The 21,060-nt window shown below is 43.3% G+C and overlaps 2 protein-coding genes and 1 non-coding gene across 4 annotated transcripts in view; 1 reads left to right on the top strand and 2 right to left on the bottom strand.

Moving 5' to 3' along the window:
• Positions 1–21,060, top strand: part of NPSR1 (neuropeptide S receptor 1) — a 161,723-nt gene that overhangs the window by 54,236 nt on the left and 86,427 nt on the right. The window lies entirely within an intron of this gene.
• LOC143653100 (U6 spliceosomal RNA) lies at positions 3,334–3,437 on the bottom strand. Its single transcript, XR_013161104.1, has one exon. It is a non-coding gene; the product is annotated as a U6 spliceosomal RNA (small nuclear RNA).
• On the bottom strand, positions 12,772–14,757 carry LOC143685115 (40-kDa huntingtin-associated protein-like). Its single transcript, XM_077162738.1, has one exon. The coding sequence runs from the start codon at positions 14,737–14,739 to the stop codon at positions 13,621–13,623; it is 1,119 nt and encodes a 372-aa protein (XP_077018853.1). The 5' UTR covers positions 14,740–14,757; the 3' UTR covers positions 12,772–13,620.

Below are 21,060 nucleotides of genomic sequence, written 5' to 3'. Positions count from 1 at the left end.
TGCTCAGATGAACATAAATGACAAGTTTCATTGTTCCCACTCTATCTGGAAGATCAGTTGAGGACATCTGATGGGAGAAAATGCAGGAGAGATGAGGCTGGCTGTCAGAACTCACATTCTGCATGTGACAGGTTCTCCTCCGCCTGGCTGATGCCTCAAGATAAAGTAGAGATATGACGGCCTTGTAATTTAGGCTGCATGAAAGGCAGCAAAGAAACAATTCCAAATTTGTAAAATCGGGAAGCTCAAGCTTATAAAGGTGATCCTGTCCCAAACCTGCATTGCTGTTAGCACAAGCAGATGGGAGTGTGACCCCACAAAGTTCTTCTCCCTAACAAGTCCTCTTTTTATATAGCCAGCCAGGCCCACGTGGGTTATAAAACAGCACAAGCACCAAACTATTTAAGAGTCAGACAACCATTAGATCATTGGCGCCCCTACCAAGAGCCCTTCAGCCTTATAAAATTTCTGTGTGGCCTGATTTTAGACCTGTGGCAGAACAATGCCGTATTTTCACTGTATCCCATTTCCTATTCTTCCTTCCTGGGTGGGGTCATGTGACTTGTTGAGGCGAATGAAACGTCTGGGGAAATGATTGTGCCACTTCTAGGCTTTGGCCATAAAAATTCCCCGTAAGATTATCCTGCCTCTCTCTCTTTAGCTAGCGTGGAGGCCATGTGTGAAGATGGCAGAGTCCTTAGAATAAAGCTGCCTAGATTACTGATTCACTGCCTTTGGGGCTGGTCACTACTGAAGGCCATATAAGCCTCACCTATCCCTGCTCCAGAGGCTTGTTGGACTCCTCTTTGTGGCCCTGGGGCACCATAATGCAGGGGCAGCCACTTGGGCATGGGGAATGGGGGGTGAGGGTGTGCAGTACCTGCCTGGGAAAGCTCCACCTGCAGCCTGGAGGGATGTCAGCATGACAGGCCCAGGGTAGACCGCCAGGAAAAGAAAACTGAGGGTAGCCAAAGTCAGACAGAGGGAGATCTCATCAGTCAAATCCAAAGAAGAATTCCTCAAAAACCTTGTAGAAGGAGAGGCAATAGGTTGGCCTTCAGTGTTGAGACTACCAAGATATAGTACTACTTTAGCACAGGATTGTGCATCAAAGACTTAGTCTACAAATAGACAATATAAGCTTCCGTGCCCAGTAGTCAGGGAAAGCATTTGAGATGAGCAGTGTATTCTAAACCCTGTTAGTGGAGAGTCTTGTCACTTAGACCACGCACTTACTATAATGAAGGCAAGCCCGTCCATCCACCACAGGAAGAAACGGGCAGATATATGATATTTACAGACCTATAAAATAACAGCAAATCTCGACCCCTTGGGGCACTTTACCTGGTGAGAAGCAGAGATGAGGGGTGAATTCAAGCACTGTCAGGAACACACTGCCTTTATCCTTTAATTTTTATCTATTATGAGCAGATTCCAGAGACAGAATTTCTGGTTCAAATCCACGCTCCACTGTTTTCAGTTGGGAGATCTTGCAAATTAATTACCTGTCTCCTTTCTGCTTTGATTTCCTCCCTCATCTATCAAATTGTAGGTAAAAGTAGTTCCTTCCTCATGAAGTCATTATAAGAATTATATTGAGTAAAAAAAAGAAGTACTTAGCACAGTGTCTAGTATATAAGTTCTCAAAAATGTTAGTTTTCATTATTTTATTGGATCCTTTAAAGTACTGGACAATTTCCCCATCCTTCCCAGTCCTCTGGGGAAAAAGAACTGAGTTTCTGGATAGGCACATCCCAGTTTAAAGTTCCTAGTTCCTTTCTCTGTCTCTGTGTGTCCCAAGTCTCCTACTTGGAGCTGTTCTGTCTGCTTTGTAACTAGACTGAGTTGTTTCTTGGGGGGCAGGGTGAGTTCAGAACCCTTCAGCTGCTACACTGCACCCAGTCCATCTCTTAGAGGTAAGAAAGCCAGACACCCCCTTCTCAGTATGTTTCAGAAAGTTCCCACTGCCAAAAGCCTTTGATTTCTCACTCATTTCTTCATATCTAAAATTCGATAAATATAGGACACATTCATTTGGCTAAAGTACAAAATTCCAGAGAGATGAAATGCATCAAGTCTTATTGAGTGGTTGCATACACCTCAATATAAATTGATGTCTCCAATTTCTTTGCTGAAAGCAGATTGGATCACCCTCTTTTACATGGGAAATGTAAGAGAGGGTGAAAGGCCTGTGTATTTAGGGGCAGCAGAGAAGAGAAAAGATCATAAAGAGAAAAGGTCTGGGGACTCCCAAAATAGGCACTGTTGGCAGAGGTACCATCTGATTATATATAGTGCTTCCCCCTGTGAATCCTCCAAAATGAGGCATTCCCCCAAATGCCCAGCAGGGCCCTTGGGTTGTCATCCCATAGAGGAGCATGGGCTCCAAGCTCTGGGATTCCAGCTTCTCTCCACTGAACAATCGGTAGTCAGTTGGGGGGTATGCTCTGGGACAGAAGGTGGCATCTCATTGGGACACATGCTGCAGGGAAAATGTGGGGACACCATCAGACATTTAAAATGCATGGCCTCTTGTTTTAGTTTGCTAATGCTGCCAGAAAGCATTATACCAAAAATGGGCTGGCTTTCATAAAGGGGATTTATTAAGCTACATGTTTGCAGTCCTGCAGCCATAAAATGTCCAAACTAAGGCATCCAGAAAAAGATACCTTGACTCGAGAAAGGCAGATGTCTGTTCATGGAAAGGCACATGGCTTGTGTCTGCATCCTCTCCTGACTTCTGCTTTCAGATGGCTGTCTCAGCCACTGTGGTTCCTTCTGGCTTCTGGCTTGCTTAGCAACTCATGGGAAGGTACATGATGTTATCTACTGGGCTTGGCATGTCCAAACATCCATGTCTAGGCATCTGCTCTCTCTGTTGGCACTCCAGGCATCTCCTTCGGCATTCCAAGCATCTCCAAATATCTGCATCTATGTCACTTCTGAAACAATCTATTTGTGCTTATTCCAAAATGTCTCCCCTTTTAAAGGACTCTGGTAAACTAATCACCTTGAATGGACAGGGTCACATCTCCATCTAATCAAATGGTCACACCCACAATTGAGCCAGTCAGTCTTCATGGAAACAATTAATCAAGGGTTCCACCCTGAACAATAGGTCTGACTCCACAAAACTGGATCAGGATTGAAAGGAAATGGCCTTTCTGGGTACATAACAGTTTCTAACCAACACAACCTCCATTCTCTTAATTGACCCAAGTTTCCCTAGTCCTTTAAAAGTGGTACTGTGGCCAATCAAGGAGCATAACCACAGGAACAAATGCAATGGATGGCCAAATACAGCTGTGAATTATCCTATGTCATTTTTTTTTAAGAAATATGGAACACTTCACGAATTTTCATGTCATCCTTGCACAGGGGCCATCCTAATCTCTGTATCGTTCCAATTTTAGCATATGTGCTGCTGAAGCAAGCACCCTGCATCATATTTTAGGGCAGTTTTAACCTTTTACAGTTTACACACTAGAAAATAATTTTGAGGATCACAAAGAACATTTGTTCACGTGGGTTAGCTTCTATCTACAGATATTTGCCATAATAGCAACTAAAATTGAGAACTTATAAGAATATTTACACATTAATTTATTTTAAATAACGAAAATAAAATGTTAACTTCCAAGATGTATATTATGAAAAAAAAATATTTTCCAAAATGAGAGAAATGATCACACGGTCTTATATTTTTGCAAGTCTTTTCATTGCCTGCTTTTTCATTCACGCTACTGTGATATGGCACACCATGGAGCCTCTGGAAAACCGTATGCGTGCCAGAGAATAAGTGTGAAAAAGACAAATAACATCTTGGGATTTTTGTGAAAATAGTTTTGACTTTGCAGACTCCTTGAAAGGGTGTCAGGGACCCCCTCTTCTCCCAACTCCCACCCATCCTCCCCAGGAGTCCCTAGACCACACTTGAAGACTTTAGTTTTACAGAATTGTTTTCAGTGATTAGGCACTGTTAAAACTATCAAAAGTTTTTGCATGCTTCCTTGGCATCCTTCTCCATTTGGCTAAGCCACTTGCCTCAACATTGACCTCTTACCTAGTTAATAAGCAACTTTCCAACCCTGGGGCATAAACTACCCCAGAGCCCAAACCTGCATCTTTAGCCACTGCCCACACCCCCCACACCTCACCCAGAACCCACAGCTGGTCCCAAATAATAAGCTATCTAACCCCACAGCCATCGGACCAAGTCCTTTCTCTTTTCCAACATGTTTGCCTTGAACTAACCAATCCTTGACTCTTGTGGGGAATCTATTAACCTCCACCCCTGGACCACAATAAATTCATAAGCCCAGGGGTCCCTCTCACTCTGCCTGTGTGCTCCCCATCTGCTAGTTGAGCCACCTGAGCCAGTCATGCTTCCTCTCAGCCCCTCATGGCCCCTCTCTCTCTGGGACCTGTAAGCAACATCTTTTCTCATGCATAGTGGCCTGGGTTTCTCATGGCAATGCACCTGACCTTGACCCAGCTCCAAATTTAAAACCCAGCTTAGCTAATTAGAAACAGGCTGTATCTGAAACTCTCTGTTCCTTGGGTCCTAAATGCTTCATGCAAGTCTCCAGGGTCCCGGGTGAGGTCAGAAACCACTTTTTCATAATTAAGGCCATGCCTAGTTTTATGATCAAGGAAGCTCGGAGTTTGCAGAATAATTATGGATTGGATAGAATATAGTGTTTGCAGATTCATTTGCTGAGCCTCAATGTCTGTGTGGCCAGAAACTAGAGCACAGCAAGCTGTGGCCTATGGAATATGGCCAGAGAAGAACCAGAGTCTGCCACTTACCTGCTGTATAATCTTGGGAAAGTTATTCAGTCCTTCTGAGGCTTCCTCACTTCTAAATGGTGATCAGATCTGAGCACTTGGCAGACATTCTCTTATTTGATTCACACTTAAACACACACATTTTATACACAGAGATATGCAAAACCAGGGAGATGTTATCCGCTTTTACAAAGAATAAATCACATGGTCAACAAAGCTCCCAGCAGACACAAAGTGACAGAGTCCGAATTTGAAACCAGGTCTGTTTGCCTTCAAAGCCTGTGCTAGTCCCTGTCCTGCTGCCTTGATGAGGTTTCTAAGGTCAGCAGGGAGCAGAGAAGGGTGGGGCATAGGGTTTCTTCTCTAAGATAATCCTTTATCCAGGCTCTATGGCAAGTGGTAGCTAAACCAGGAGTGTGTGAGAGCCCAATATCTTCTAAATACCCAGGGGTGTGGTTGATTGCTCATGCAACCCAACAAAGACATATTCGGTGACGTTGATTCCCATTCCTGTGGGTGCAAGCTCATTTGCAAATAGAACACTTTAAAGATGCATTGTTAAGGTGTGGCCCAGCTAAATCAGGATGTGGAAACCTTTATAAGCAAAAAAAATTTGGGATATAGTAGGTAAAAAAAAAAGGCCACCAAGAAGCCAGAGGTCAGCAGAAACCAGAATTGAGAGAGAGAGGTGGCCATGTGACAGGAAGAAAAGGTGCAGGCCGAGGAAAACCAGGGATTGCAGCAAGGCAGCAACAGAACCCTCCAGACTTCGGAGAGAAAGTGTAGCTTTGCTGATGCTTTGCTTTTGGACTTCTAGCCTCCATAACCACGAGACAATAAATTCCCATTGTTTAAGCTGTTCATACCAGGGTGTGATATTTAACATAGCAGCCTGACAAACTAAGACAGGAGTTTATACAGAGTGGGGAAATGATGGTAACCTGGCTGGTTATCTGAAGGGCAGAAGGGAAGGTAAACTACCCTCAGAAAATGCAGCTGTTATGTATGCAAATGCACATGTCCTCCCTGCACAGAGGGGCGGAGCAGAAGAGGACATTTTCCTCTCTCCACATTTAGGTGCTGATGGCTGGCCTAATTTGCTGCCAAGCATTTTCTCCCTCACTACCTAGTTGGGAGAATGAAATCAGACGGCTAGCACGCTGGATTGTTCAGGCCTTTGGAGAAGCAGCAGGTAACCTAGAAAAGATCTTCCCTATAGAAAAAAATGATAACACGCTGTCCCTAGATAATTATGACATTCTGTCTCTGTGTACTATGAAGAATTTCAGGAGTGTTATGGGGAATAAGAAAGGGAATTTTTTATACAGCTGGCATCTTACTAAATATGTAACTCATACCTGATTCTTTAATGAGGATTTAAAATGTATTCTCATACCACTTCAAAGTGTGTTCCTAAATCATAGACAGGATGTTTCCATTCCCTTATGCAAAAATTGTTGATGGACTTACAGTTCAGGATCGCATCTGGCTAACAGCCCTCCGTGAAAGCTGTCCCAATTTCTCATTTAAAAATGTGGGAAATATAAAAGTTCCCATTACTTTGAAAACCACCACTGACAGACAACCCAATGCCAGAATCGGAGAAAAATTGACACTTATTTGAAGGCAAACGGAGATGCATTAAGAACGCGAAGTCAAGTAGGCTTCTGTGCCACCCCTGCACCAGGTGTGCAGAGCACAGCTGCCTGTCAAAGGCAAGACATCCTGGTGCCCTGATCTGAGATAGCTTCTGGAACCCACGAAAGGGGGGGAAGATAATCCTCTGGTGCTATTGGACTGTGAGGCAAGTGGTACATGGACTTTATACCCTTTCCCCTACTTTTTGGAAAAGAATACAGGTTCCCGGGCAGATAAAGGCAGGATATAGGGGCTAGACACACGAAATGATGGGCCTTGTCCTCGCAAGTAAAGAGCTGGATATGAGAGTGGACAGAAGCCCTCTGGCGATAGTGTCATGTTGGGTGTTATGTGTGAGAGTACATGCATGCACATAAGTATGATATTCAAGAGCCCTAAAGAGTCAGGTGGTTGATAGGTCAGACTTCCCTTGAATCAAGACTCATCAAAAACTTGGAATTGGAACAGAGCCATACACATTGATCTGACCTCCATCCAGATACATCTTGTACAGCATACAGTGAACAGAAAATAGGAACAAGAGCAATTCACTTGCCATATTTGGTTCTGACCATCAAGCCTGAAAAGAAATCTGCGGGGTTTTTTACCCCAAGAAAAATAGAGAAGTTGTCAAATAATTTGGAACTACAAAAACATACTTCATACAAAGAAAAAGGAGACAACATCTTGAAGGCTCAGAAGAAAAGCATCTCTGAAAAAATACAGATCTCAGTGACTAGACAAAATATTTTTAAGGAATTTTTTAGTATCGGCCAAAGATGAAAGAAGACACGAAAGGAAGCAATGCCATAAACAAAATGACAGGGAGGACAAAGGAATAGGATGGTATGAAAGAAAGTACTAAAAGGGAAAGGACCAGCTAAAACAATATTTGAGGCAAAAACAACCAAAAAAGACATAATTCATGATATAGAAAATTCAGTTAGTTATTTGAAGGACAAATTTGAGAAGCCTTTCCAGAATGCAAAAGGAGAGAGTAAGGAAATTGAAGCAATGCAATAGGAGGTCAGAATGAAGGACCTAAAAGAGTGGTCCTGGAAGAGAAACCAGCATAATGGAAAAAAACAGAATCAAACCTTTATCTAAAGAAAAAGGGGAGGGAAGCTAGCGTGGGAAGATGCTGAGGGCTTCCCATGTTCTGGGCATCACTGTTGAGAAGACATCCCACTCTATCTCCACCACCATCCAGGCATATCTGAGCAAACATTTTCATCACTCATCTCATACATAGTTCATTTATTCTGCCTGTGTGCCAGACACTTCAATTATAAAGGTTAAAGAAGCAGTCTCCAAAGTTTCAATTACAATAAAACTGTTTACTTGTAATGGAATAAAACCCACAGAGATTTTAGATTTCACTGCAAAACCAAATATCAAAACACTGTGGAAAGAAATCTATGGTTTTAAGGGGATCATCTGTGACCCAAGATGTCATATATCATTTGTTTGTGAAGACAGCAAAATGACAAATGTGATGCAGTGGTTTATAAGCCATGCCCTTAAGAGTGAATGAACAAAAAATATTTAAAGATGTTCCACAATCAATTAGAAATAAAGCAGAATTAAATGCCTAAAAATGAAGAAGTCATGGTATAGGAGCCATCAAAATGTTAAAATATGTTATTGGTGTATGTGGTTATAAACTGAAAAATATTAAAATATATTTAAAAGAGGAAGTATATTTAATTAGAAAAATATAAATGTTTAATTTATAAATGTACATACCTATGCAATGCTCTACAATTCCATGATTAGAAAAATTTTCCAATGTAGATAAAATATGCTTATAGGTTAATAAGCTCTGGTATATTGCCATGTAAAAAAGCAAGTTAGAAATCAATATCTACAGTGAAATTCTACTTTGTAGAAATATGTATATAATAGCATGTAGACAATAAATTCTGGAAAGCTGTACAATTAAATGTAAGCTTGTGATTTTTTGTTTTGTATTAGTTTTATCTGGATCTTGTAGTTTCTTCTCAAGTTACATGTAAGAGATTCAACCAAGGCTGTGATATAACTAGATTTTCATGGGTAGAAACAGGATTGCAGAGGACAGTCCATAAGACAAGAAGCTTATTGAAGCAAATCAGCTGAGAGATGATGGTGGCCCAAACCCAGACAGTGACAGAGGAAATGGAAAAAAGTGGGCAGACTGAAGTGATCCCAAAGGAGAGGATGTGGTGGGGTTGGAGGTTGGTTAGCTATGGGAGAGAGGGAGGGTCAAGTAAAGGTTGCAGATAATTACAGTATGATGGGCCAGGAAGAGTGTCCTCAGAAGCTCTCAGGACTCTGTGAGATCAGTCTGCTCTGATGGGGGAGAGAGGAGGTGGCAAGGCTTCTTTAAAAAAAATTGTAGGATAAGGAACAGTCAGCCAGAGAGAGAGACTCAGGTAGGGCCATTTCATCCAGACTGTCTCACAATAGCCTTTTCCAGCCAAATTGCAAACACATACACCAAATTCGAATTGCCACTCTCAGATGGAGAGGAAGGCACTGTTCCCTCTGGAACCCATGAACTCCATCCATCCTCACTCATTTTGCATAACATTGCAGGCAATTCTGCCCAAGACATATAAAAAAGGATTATTATCTGTGGAGCCCTCATTTGCTTTTGAATTGAGAACTCCTGGGAATCCTGGATCAGCCAAGACCACACAGTTACTATTTTTAGGAAATTTTCATTTGACCCCCAATGACTTAGGATGACAGAGTGATGTCCCATGACCTGCTAATCATCACCATGGCCTTCATGAGGCTGAGATGTCCTTTCCCGGAGGGACCTGCTGTAAATGCCATCCAGCAGACTTGGGGTCCTGTTAAAAGTTTTAAGATTCATTATGCTGATAGGGTTTTCCCTGAGGTCGAGGTACCTAAGAATTTGAACAATGCAGCCTTTATTTGCAGAATGAAGGGGACACAATTTCAAAATAGCAAAAAATAAAGATGGTCTATAATTATCACTTGAAGTAGGACTATGTGGCTGTGATTTCCATCTCAAATCTTCATCGAAATCCTTTATCGAAAGATTTCTTTTTTACATGATCTATTCAACATTTCTCACCAGTTAGTTTATAACTACAATAATGATAATAGTGACAAAGTGAAGATAATATTTATTACAGTTTGTAAGGCCCTCTTATGAACAAATCTTATTTTATCTTTACAAAAATCACATGAAGAAGGTAATTTCATCTCTATAAATGTCAAAGAGAAAAATCATCCACTTAGTTGACCTAAAACCCATCTATTTCTCACACTGGAGAGTCAGTCTATTTTTTATTTTTAAAGTATGCTGTTATCAAGAAAGACAATCACCCATTAATCTTGTACTTTGACTTTTGCCCTTGAAATCACCCAAACCTGAATTATTAGCCATTTTCTCCAAAACTATAATAAATTTTAACTTTCTTTTCATCATCCTACCTAACTAGATTTGGAAAAATGATATAGTTGGCATAAAAGAAATCTTCTCAACGGTATGGCCAGGTTCCCATAAGAACAGGTTCACAAAAATAAGCTTGAGAAACTATGCAGAAAGAATACATGGTGTACAAGTTTTCCCCTAGACTTTGGCAACCTTTATTCTTAGTTGGAAATAAACTCATCCAGTTCTAACAATGAGCCCACACAACTTCACTTCCTGATATCCGTTCCCTCCACCCAAGGCCTGAAGGGTTTCTTTCTTCTACTCAAGAGTAAAACATCTGAGAAACTGGAGATAAGGGGTGTTCCTAAAGGAAGAGAAAGCAGACAGCCTGAATAAGTCTAGAGTGAGGCCCAGGAAGCTGAATATTTTTAACCACCCCCAAAGTTGTTCTTATGAAGAGGGTCCTGGAACAATGCTTTGGGAAAATCTGGAGTGGGGTTCTCGGTGCTACGCCCACCAAAGCTAGGAATATGGAGTCAGAAAGTCTGGAGTCAAGTTCCACCTCTATGCCTCACCAACTGAGTGAACTTGGCAACTCAATTAACTATGTAAGCCTCAATTTCCCCATTTTTTAAGTAGGGATGATAATGGCTGAAAATTAAATAAGGTAATGTGTATAGGTAAAATGCTTAGCACAGTATCTGGATTATAGTGATCAAGAAATGGAACTGATTATCATTATGATTATAATATATGAAAAGTACAAAATAAGTGGAACCAGAGTATATGGCAGAGCCCCACTTCATTAGATGGAAGTGATTAAACACAAACCCTGGCCCAAAGCTTCTGTCACCCTTGGAGTTAGAAGAGGGAAATGTCTAATGGTCCCACACAGCAATATTTACTGAGCCCAAATGGATTCTCCATTTCAAGTTTCCACTTTGAAAAGGAACAGAAAATGGGAAAGGACCTTTAAGATCCTTCTCAGCACAAAGAACCAGGATCTCAGAACGGTAGCTGCTGACTAGTGAGAGTGCCTAAGACATTGCCCAACCATTCATGAAATCACTTATCACCCAAGAAGAGAAAACACTGTTAATTCTAAAATTTAATCATTAAGATGGGAAAGCCAGAAAAAGACATCACAGTATATTTTGAAACACACATAATAACATTTATGGAGAATTTATTGTCCCACTCACTGAGCCAAATCCTCTACTGGGATGATCTCATTCTGTCCTGACATCCAGCCCAGAAGATAAGTGGTGGTTTTATCTCCGTCTTCGGCTGAAGGTCCTGAAGGGCAGAGAGATGAAGTAACTTACCCAGGCTGCACTCCTCACAGACATAAGTCAGGACTTGTACACAGATTGCTAGACCCTGGAGACTGTGTTCACCCCCCACCCCACCCCCCGCCTCCCATGTGAATAGGGGCATCCTGGGGTCTCCAGATGGTATGTGAAACCCAGCTGAGATATTGTTTACATGCCACAGCAGCTAACTATTGTCACCAGCTTGTTAGTGAAAAGGAAGTAATGGCTAATCTTCAGACATGTATAGCCTTTTAGAATTCATTTATAAACCACACAGCGAGTTCCAGGAGGGCAAGAATCACATCTATCATGTTCATGTTTTCTAAAAAGTTTTATTTGAAATAATAATACATAACAAAGGAAGTTGCAAACGTAGTACGGGGAGATCCCCTCTACCCTTATCCAATTTCACCCAACTGCATTTGCACATTTTAACTATAATACGATGTCGAAACCAGGAAATTGGCATAGGTGAGATGTGTGTGATAGTTCTGAACCATCCTGTCTCACGGGTAGATCTGTGTGACCACCACAGGATCTTGATCACACTTCATCCAGTGCTGACCAAGATACTCAAGAGTATTGTTGAATGAATCAGTGAATGCACAAACAAGCGAAGTGCTGAATGGATGACTTAATGCAGAACATAAATAGCTCATAGTTCTTAATTGAGTATGGGCTTAGTCAATCTCACATGTTTTTATTTTTGTAAAGTCTTGAGCTGATAGTTATAAATGCACGATTGGGAGCATCCTGGCATATCATTAAAGCACCCTGCCTTCCACTTCAACTTGACTAATTGAGCTTAGGTGAGAGTACTTGCCCTCCCCGCAGTCTTATTGGAAAAATCAATATAACACAAAGATAGGGAAAAAGGGAAAAAGTATCCCTTGTGATAGGAAAGAGTACTTATCCATGTGCCAAAAAATAATCGAGACTGCTCTGCCAGGCACAGAGCAAGTGAGATGGAAAGTCATTCAGGGGCAGAAAAACAAAACGTGCCATTGTAGTGAGCAGAAGCGATGGCCACCCAGACTCATTCTCAGTCTCAGAGCTCAGGAAACCAGAGCTGGAAGGAAAGGCTCCCCAGATGTCAGTTACAGAGGAAATGCCCCAGACCCTGCTCGGAGCAGCGAGTCATGGGGTCTTTCCAACCGATTCTTGGTGAAGGTGGCATGCTGGAAGCAGAATGGGGTGAGATGTAGGGTTTAGGACTGGGAGTGTGCTGGCAGAACAAGTTTCTATCTGGGGCTGTCAATGCTGACTACAGAGGTGAGGCAATGCCCCAGCCCCCAGCAAAGTTCAAAAGCTTCAGGGTGAGCTTAATTAAACTCTGCCTTAGTTTCTAAAAATAACCAGACTTTGATCTGGCCTAAAGGAACTGGAGAAAATGCTCCCTCTTCTTCTTTTTTTTTTTTTTTTTTTTTTGAGAACAAGGTTTTATTTTGAGTAGTTATCACTCTCAAAACTGTAAAATAAAGTATACAAACAGCTAAATTTGGACAAAAAACCCCACAAAACCTTAGAAATGTAGTGTTTCAAACTGGGAACAAGGTGAACATCCTACTTTTGGTGAACAAGGGTACTGCTTTGCCTAATCACACGCTACCAGTCACACTGATTTTACACACTTGAACTAAATAAAAGTTGCAGAAAGATCTCTGTTACAAATAAATGTCATCCAGATTACAGACAATTATGGGAATAAAATAGCACTGTGAATTCCAAAGCAAAAAGACACATTTGCGTTAGAACTATTGCACTGCAGCTATTAGAGGAAGAACTGCATCTTTCTCTCTGTAGAGTCTTTGCTTGGCATAGCACACATACCAAGTAGATTGTAAACTTCAAATGAATACATCTTGGAGTTGAAACAGAACTATCTGGTTCTGTTTTTGCCTATTGAAAAGTCCATAAAGATATTCACATTCTATTGAGGAGGCAAATTTAAACCACAAGAGTATCAGAATAATATTATGATGGATTTAGAGTTGTAACAGCAACAAAGTTGTAAGGAATAAAGTTATTTCTGTGAATACATGTAAGGGGAGAATGAAACAAAGGAGAAACTTGATCGCAAAGACACAGAAATAGACTAAGAAATCAGAGTCGCGATAAAACCATATAGCCTAAGTAGTTAACAAAGTTATGCAAAGTAAAATACTCACTATAAAACAGAGACGGGTAGGGGTGGGCTGGGTGGAGAATGAAGAGGAACTGGATAAAAGGGATTCTAGTTTTTAGCTGCAAAGTTTTTTGGAAGAGCCATGTCCTCTACCTCCATTCTGTTCCAATTAAAAAAAAATTTTTTTTTCCTCTCCTACTATTCTGGAAATAAGCATTTGGGATACGGGCCCTTACTCCTACGGCGACTCACAGGACTAACATAAATGTAGAATGGGGATACACGTCTTTCATTTTCCCCCAACAGCAAAGGTGCATGCATGAGGTTTGATAACAGGAAAAAAGTTATTTGGTTAATGTGACTGATCAGATCCCCTGTCCAGAAGGGGAGATGGTTTCTTGCAGAATGAGGTGAAGGAGGTGGTTCTGCTCAGCACTCAATAGCGGCCACATCTCCACCTGCAGCGACTTGATGGCTTCCGTGTCCTTTTCATGCGTTGCCATGAGTAGAGACTGGAGCAGCAGAAAGAGCTCCTCGGGAAGCTGGCCACTGCCCTCCTGCCCGTGGCTGTCAAAAGCCTCCCAGGAGTACTTCTCCAAGGTGTGGGCATGCTCGGGCAGCAGTTTGGCGGGCGGCGGTTGCAGGAGGAGCAGAAGCAGCACGCGCGACACCTCGCAGCGCACCAGCACGTCGGAGAAGGCGCCTAGCGCCACGAAGGCAGGCGCTACGGTAGCGGCATTCGGAGCCAGCAGGGACGGCAGCGAGGGCGCCGCGCCGGGTGCGGGCTGCGGTCCTGGAGGCTGTAGCGGCGGCGGCGCTGGGGGCGGCGCCACCGGGTGGTAGCCGTGCTCCCGCGCGAGGCGCTGCATGTGCGTAAAGACCGCCAAGACCCCGCTGTAGTCGCGGGCCAGCAGCTGGCAGGAGGCAGCGTCGCCGAGCGCCTGCAGCGCGGCTAGAGGCAGCTGGGGCAACTGGAGCTGGGCGGCTCGCTGGAAGTGTCCGGCGGCGGCGGCCGGCTGGCCCAAGTCGCGCAGGGCGGCGGCGAGCTCTAGACAGAGGGCGGCGGCGGCGGCCGGCTGGCCCAGCTCGAGGTGCAGGCGCACGGCGGCGCCCAAGGCGCTGGCGGCGGCCTGCAGCGGCTCCCCGTACGCAGCGGGGCAGGCCAGGCGCTGGCGCGCATCGCGCTCCTGAAGCAGGAAGAGGCGGGCGGCCTCGGTGAGGGCCAGCGCTTCCCCGGGCCCATGGAACAGCGCCTGCTGACAGCGCGCCACCGCCAGCTGGCACCAGGCCGCATACGGGAGGCACTCCTGGGCGCGAAGCTCGAGGCCCAGCTGTCCGAACTGCTCCGCGGCCTCCGCCACGTTCGGCTTTCTCAGGAAGCGCTTCTTCAGCTTGTTCGACACCAGCCGGTACCGAGCCAGGAAATCCCCGGCATCGGGGCCCAGACCTGCACCTCCACCCAGGCTGACCCTGGCAGCCGCCATCTTCAGCGCCTGGGCGCTTCCGGCGCCGCTCCCTCTTCTCTTATCTCCTCTCCTAAGGGTTTTTTTTTTTTTTTCCGGAACCATTCAGACATGTGAACTATGAACGTGCCCTGCCTTCTGTGTCAAAGATGAAAAAACTATTGTTATTTTTCAGAACTAATCTCTGAAGGAAATAATCTCAGCTGGAGACCCCTGACAACTACTGCATGTTTTCCTTCTCATGGGAAGCTGATGGGTATGAGACTGTGATGATGTGTCTCTGTTTGCCTCTTCAAATAAGCTGCAAATAGGAACAAAGAGAGAACAAAGAATGCCTGCAAATTCATCATTAATGCCTCTTTGTTTAGAAAGTATTTTCTTTTGCCTTTTATGTTTTTATTAAAAAAAAGAAATTTGGCCCTCAGCATTCCAAGATATGAATGAAAGTTGGATTTCATAGGGGAGCCATGGTTTCTGACCCAAGGAAAATAATAAGGGGGTCCAAACTCCTTTGCAGAAACCACACCCAATTCCCCCCTCAGTGCAAAACCCTTCTGAATCCATCATCCTCTCCCAGGGAGATTTGTCAGCTCCAGGGTCCATGACTGCTCAGATTATACAAGAATCCCACTCTGGCAGAGGGTCTTGGCATACAGATGATATCTGGAGACTACTTAGCCTTAAACTTGAGAGGAAATAAAACATGAGGGAAGCCCCTTGAATGGCCCCGATTTCCCTGTTAGGTGTCCAGCAATCTCCATCTCATTGTGAATAAAAGAATCAAAGTATGTTCAATCCATGAGAGGAGTGCATCTTTGAATTTTCCAAATCTAAGCATCTTGACAAAGTAGACCATCCTTTGGAAAGACGAGAAAAATAGAAAAGCCTAAAATCAAAAGGAATCAATCTAAGGAATGCAACTAATTTAAAACATAAGAAAAAATGAACGAACTACTGTTTGTAAATGAAGTGCCTAAGAATAGTATGTAAAATTGTTTTGAAAAAGCATTAGGCCTAATAAGAAATTTGATTCCAGTAGCTGGCTATAAAACAGAAATATTATACAAGGCAATTAGCTTTTCTACATACTAGCAATAGCCTATTAGAAAAATAGCATAAAAATTTCAGTAGCAATCAAGATACAGAATGCATATTAAAGACTTTCAAACAAATGTGGTGGCTTATATAAGGAAGATAATAAAAGCTCACAGAATGACATTTAAAATATGTAATAATTGAAACTCCATTCAATGCTTCTGGTTAGGAGGATACCATATTAATCTTCTGGGCTATCGTATGTTATTTAGCCTTTCGAAAACTCCACTCTATACTCATGAGAGGATGAAAGTAAACAATGTAAATGACATCTCAGAAATATATGAAAGTAGTTTTGACATTATAGGTTCCCTGGAAGAGTCTCAGAGACTCTCAGAGGTCCTCAGACCACACTTTTAGTACTACTTCCCAAATCATTCATTGACGCAACAAATTACTTTCTCTCTTATGCTCCAAAATTCTCTTACCTGTGCTAGCACTGAGAAAAATAAAAGCACAAATCATTGTCAGAGGGCTCAGTTTTCTCGTGGAACTCTGATTAGGAAAGGTTGCCAGCAAAAAAAAAAGAATACAGAAATGTAATATTTTGGTTTTTTGGCCAATGTGTTTCCTTTCCCCTTAGAGTTTCTACCTTTCCCTAATCCTCCATTTAGACAACTATATCATGAGGTTTCTACTGCCCCCATGAAAATTAATTAAGAAAACATGAAAAACAAAACAGTCCATTTTTTGCTTTATTGAGTTTCAAGAGCTCTGAAAGATAATATAAAAAGCCAGGCTACCTGTATCCAAGAACGGGAAAGGGTGAGGACAGCACCGGAAGGAGACAAGTGCTCAGGCATCAGGGCATTGCTAAGAAAGAGACCTTGAGTCATGCCCCTCCCCAGGGCAAATCTTGAGGGAGACTTAGGATCGGAGTTACAGGGGAGAGATAAGCACGAGCGAGGAGATAGCACCCACTCCATTCCCATTTCTCAAAAGCGAGTCCAGACAGTGAATGAGGCTCTGGGTGCCCCTTTTATCCAGCACTGAATGTGAGAAGAAATATCTCCGGGTGTCCAGGCAGAAAGCTTTAAACAGCCACAAATGATCTCTGCACCACATCGCCTGGTACAGGGATCAGAGGAGAGCATTTTGAGTAACAAAGAGCAGTGCCTTGTGACAGAAAGGGCACGTGGCCGAAAGAGACTCTGAAGTTAGAACGGGACAGTTGCAGTTTGATCTGCTGACAACTAAAGGTGAGATGGGATCAGGGACATCTCAGCAGATGCCAGTGAGGATAAGGATGACACCAAGGGCCATATACCTCACACACAGACACACACATGTGTGCACACTCACGCACTCACATACACTCCCATGCTCGTGCATTCACATACACCCTCACACACACTTGTACACACATACATACACTATGCTCTTACACACATCCACTTGCACACTCATACACTCACAAAGTTCCACACACACGCACACCTCACACACACTACTTGATACTGTGTAGAAGTACAGATACTTCTGGAACTTAAACACTCCTCCAGAGATCGGAAGAGTAAACATTCTATCTACTGCAGTTAAGCTTTTGACATCCAGCAGAGGAGGATTTCATACTAGCGATGAATTTCAGTTATAGAAAATAAAGTTATTTGGTGCAATTACAAAGAAAAATGTAAATGTATGCCCACAAGAGGGGATCCCTGAGCTAGGTGGCAGCTGGGGAGGTGAAGAAGGGCACAGCGGAGGGGCTGGCCCCGCTGCCTCACTGCTGTCTTTCTCTCTGGACTGCATCACAAACGAGGCATAGCTGCATGCTTGCAGCCAGGGTACTTAATAGGTGTGCATAGAGCTAGGGCTCTCTCCAGCTCATGGAGCAAGAACGTCTAACTCAGACAAAAAAGAATTGGGCCGCTGCCAGTCATGCACCTTTTATGTTTTTCATAAAAGCATCAGTCAGACCCTGATTTCAGTCTGACAAACCAGGAAAAATAAAACTGTCAGAAATCAAGGCATGCTCTTTACTGGGACTGTTAGGCTGGTAATGGAGAGGAATGTTATTGCTCTAGACATTTGCATAATATCTATTGATCAAGCCCACTCAGTGCAGCTGTTCTTCATGCCAGGTCCTGGCAGTGAGGAGGACTCATCCAGGTCTCACCATCATAGCCTCATCACACCCAGAACAGGCACTGTGGTCTATAACACAGCCTGTGAATGGGGCAGGTCCCCAGGGCACCCAAATAGGAGGCAAACTGTGTTAGGACAGCTGTATTGTAGTCACCCTCTGCAGAGCCTTGCTGTGTGACCTTGGGCAAGCTGCCAGCCCATTCACACTACTGGAATCCCTCCATTAGAGTGTCCACTACTGGGCCCCAAGGTTGGATGCCCCCCAATAAAATGTAAATGCAGGTGGGAGGTTAAGTGGCTTTAATCGATAGCCTTGGAAAATTAGTTCAATGCGTAGATTTGTTTACAGCAGAGAGCTCTTTGAGTATCCATGTGGTAGAGTGGGGGAGGTGTGCATAGGAAAGGTCCTGTGTGTAGAGAATCTCCTGCCTGGAAGTGGGCAGGGTGGCACTGGAGGGTGGGGGAGGTATCCGGGTGAGTCATTACAGAATCATGCACGTTCAGGTCTCAGAGGCACAACATCGGTCATCTCGTCCATCTTCCCTCAGTGCCTGAGTACCTGACACATGGACTAACAATCTTTCCTTAACCACCTCTAATGATGGAATATTCCCTCCTCCTGCAGCAAGCTTTTTGGACGTTCCTAGATCTTCCAGAGAAAAAGACACGGAGCCCAGGTCCATATTAGTCTGAAATCTAATGCTTCCCCCAAGTGACAGCCCTCCAGGGGTATACCCCAGACCGCCATGCCTGATCCTTTCTCTGCAACCTGTGCAATCCAAACAAAGCCAAGCCTCCTTGTGGCCAGTCTCAGAATGATGCTTTACCCTAAAGAAACAAGAGTCCAATGTTGAATTTCTTAATGGAATCTCTCAGAGGCCTGTGGGGCATGGGGGGTGGTGGTGATAAATTGCAAGAAACAGTGAAAATGATAAAATTCCTCTCTACTCAACCATTTACCTCCTCCACAATCCCCATCAGCTGCTCAAAATCTCTTTACTCTCTGACCCCAGGGCTCTCTCGTCCCAAAATTCTCTTCCTAAAACTCCCAAGGAGAAAGGGAAGGGGGTAGAAAGGGAAGTGAGGAGAAGAAAGAAAGGTTTGTATTATCGGGAGCCTATTATGGTCCAAACACTTATCAAATTTAATCTTCACAAAGTAGGTATACATATCTGAATTTTTAAGGTAGCAACTAAGACTCAAGATTTTTAAGCCAATTATGCAAGGAAGGGAACAAAACAATTAAGTGGCAAACACTGGAGAAAGCCATCAACTGGAAAGATAAGGAAGAATAAAAGGCCAATAAAACAAGGATATCCTGCCCAGATTTTTCATGGTAGCCTTGATTTCAAAATTCCATCCTGTTGCCAGACAATGTCATAGCTTCAAGATGAGGAAAAGCTTTACAGAAAAGATTGGACACTGTTTTGAATCATAAACCCAAGTGAGTGCTTCTCATGAACATGAGGCAACCCAAGTCTGCCCAAATGGACAACTGGAATTTCAATCACAAAGAAGTCTTGGGAAGACTTCATCTGGGTCCAAAGTCAATACTGGGATGGAGGCTTGGTTTCTTAGAAGTCCCTAAATTCACCTTGACAGTTCAACCAACATCTGTTGACCCTCACCAGGTGCTGAGAGCATCATGCAGAATTGGGGCTGTTTTTCCACTTATTCTTCTTTCCCTGTCCCTCTTCCAGACACCTTCTGTCCACTTTGCAGCAGGTTGGCAACTGGTTAGGCATTAGGAAATCACATTAGGCGCATTGAAACGTGATTTCAGGGAAGAAGAGAAAAGAAGTACACACAACATGCATGTGCACATATGTTCTTGTGCATTCAATGACCGCCTTTGTATAGTCCATGTTTGATGGAAATAGTGTTTGCTTCTAGGAGGGGGACTCGATATGGCTGGAGTCAAGAGTGGGAGCAGGGCACCTTTCTTACTTTTAGTATTTTAATAATTTACTTATTAAATGCAAATCACAATTGTGCAGTCTGATGGATTTTCACAAACTGAATACACCTGCGTGCAGCACCCAGCTCAAGGACCACTTGATCTGAAGGGCCCTTCTGCCGACTTCTCGTCTCTATCCCCCATGCCATCAGTGGTGACCCCCGAAGCTCAGATGAGCTTCACCTAATTTCATACTTCATATAAATGGAATTGTGTAATATGTCCTCTTTTTTTGGCTGGCTTCTTATGCCCTTTATTGTATTTGTGAGATTCAGCAGCATTGCTGCATGTAGTTGTGGACCATTCACACTCTATTTGAATGGCATCCATTGTGTGAATATACTACAGTTGATTTCTCCATTTGGGCAATTTCCAATTTAGGGGTCTTATGAAGAACGCCACCTTGAACATTCCAGGTCACATCTTTTTGTGAGACACATAGTTTTGTTATTTTTGCTGCTTGAATTTTATTTGTATGCATGTATTACCTTTAAAAAATGTTTTGAAATACCTTCCACAACATTTTTACCAGGATCAGGGACTTAGCCCCTTCTCTATTGGCAAGCAGGGAGAAAAAATAATAGCTGATACATACTGAAAGCTTGCTGAGCCAACTCATTTTTTTTTTAAAAAAACGAACAAACTAAAAAACCTTTACATGTATTCTGTCATTTAATCCTTCAAATTACTTAGAGAGATGCTCTCTTTATCCCCATTTTACACCTGTGGAAACTGAGACCAAGGGAGGTGAAATAACATGCCCCAGGTGAAAGTGCTGGTCAGTGGAGAAGCACAGTGCAAACACCAGTCGCTGCCTCAGAGCTCATTTGTCCAGCCTCCTATTAGAGAAGCCTGGGCACTCAGGGAGCCTGGGGGGGAGGGGGCGGGGAGCTGAAGTTACAGCAGCTCAAGCTGCCAGCCCACCTCAGTACAACAGCATGTTCTCTTCTCTCCCCCCTTCGTGTCCTAATTAATCAAATCCTTTTGAACATGAAAGAGAGTGAGACTAGATTTTTGCTAAGATGAAAGAAAGGAATCTGTTACCATCTGGCACCTTCAAAACTCTCCTATTTAAACAAGCAGGGAGTATTTCCAGGCAACTCCATGACAATTGAATAATTCCCCAATGTCAGAAAATTTGGCCATGTTACAGACCATCTGAATCTTCCCACACTGGGGCAGAGTGAAGAGAGCACGGGTCTAGG

The sequence above is a fragment of the Tamandua tetradactyla genome, chromosome 1 (assembly GCF_023851605.1).
Source record: "Tamandua tetradactyla isolate mTamTet1 chromosome 1, mTamTet1.pri, whole genome shotgun sequence".
Lineage (NCBI taxonomy): Eukaryota > Metazoa > Chordata > Mammalia > Pilosa > Myrmecophagidae > Tamandua > Tamandua tetradactyla.
Note: the sequence above shows the minus strand (reverse complement) of the source record. Positions and strands in the feature narration are given on the sequence as shown.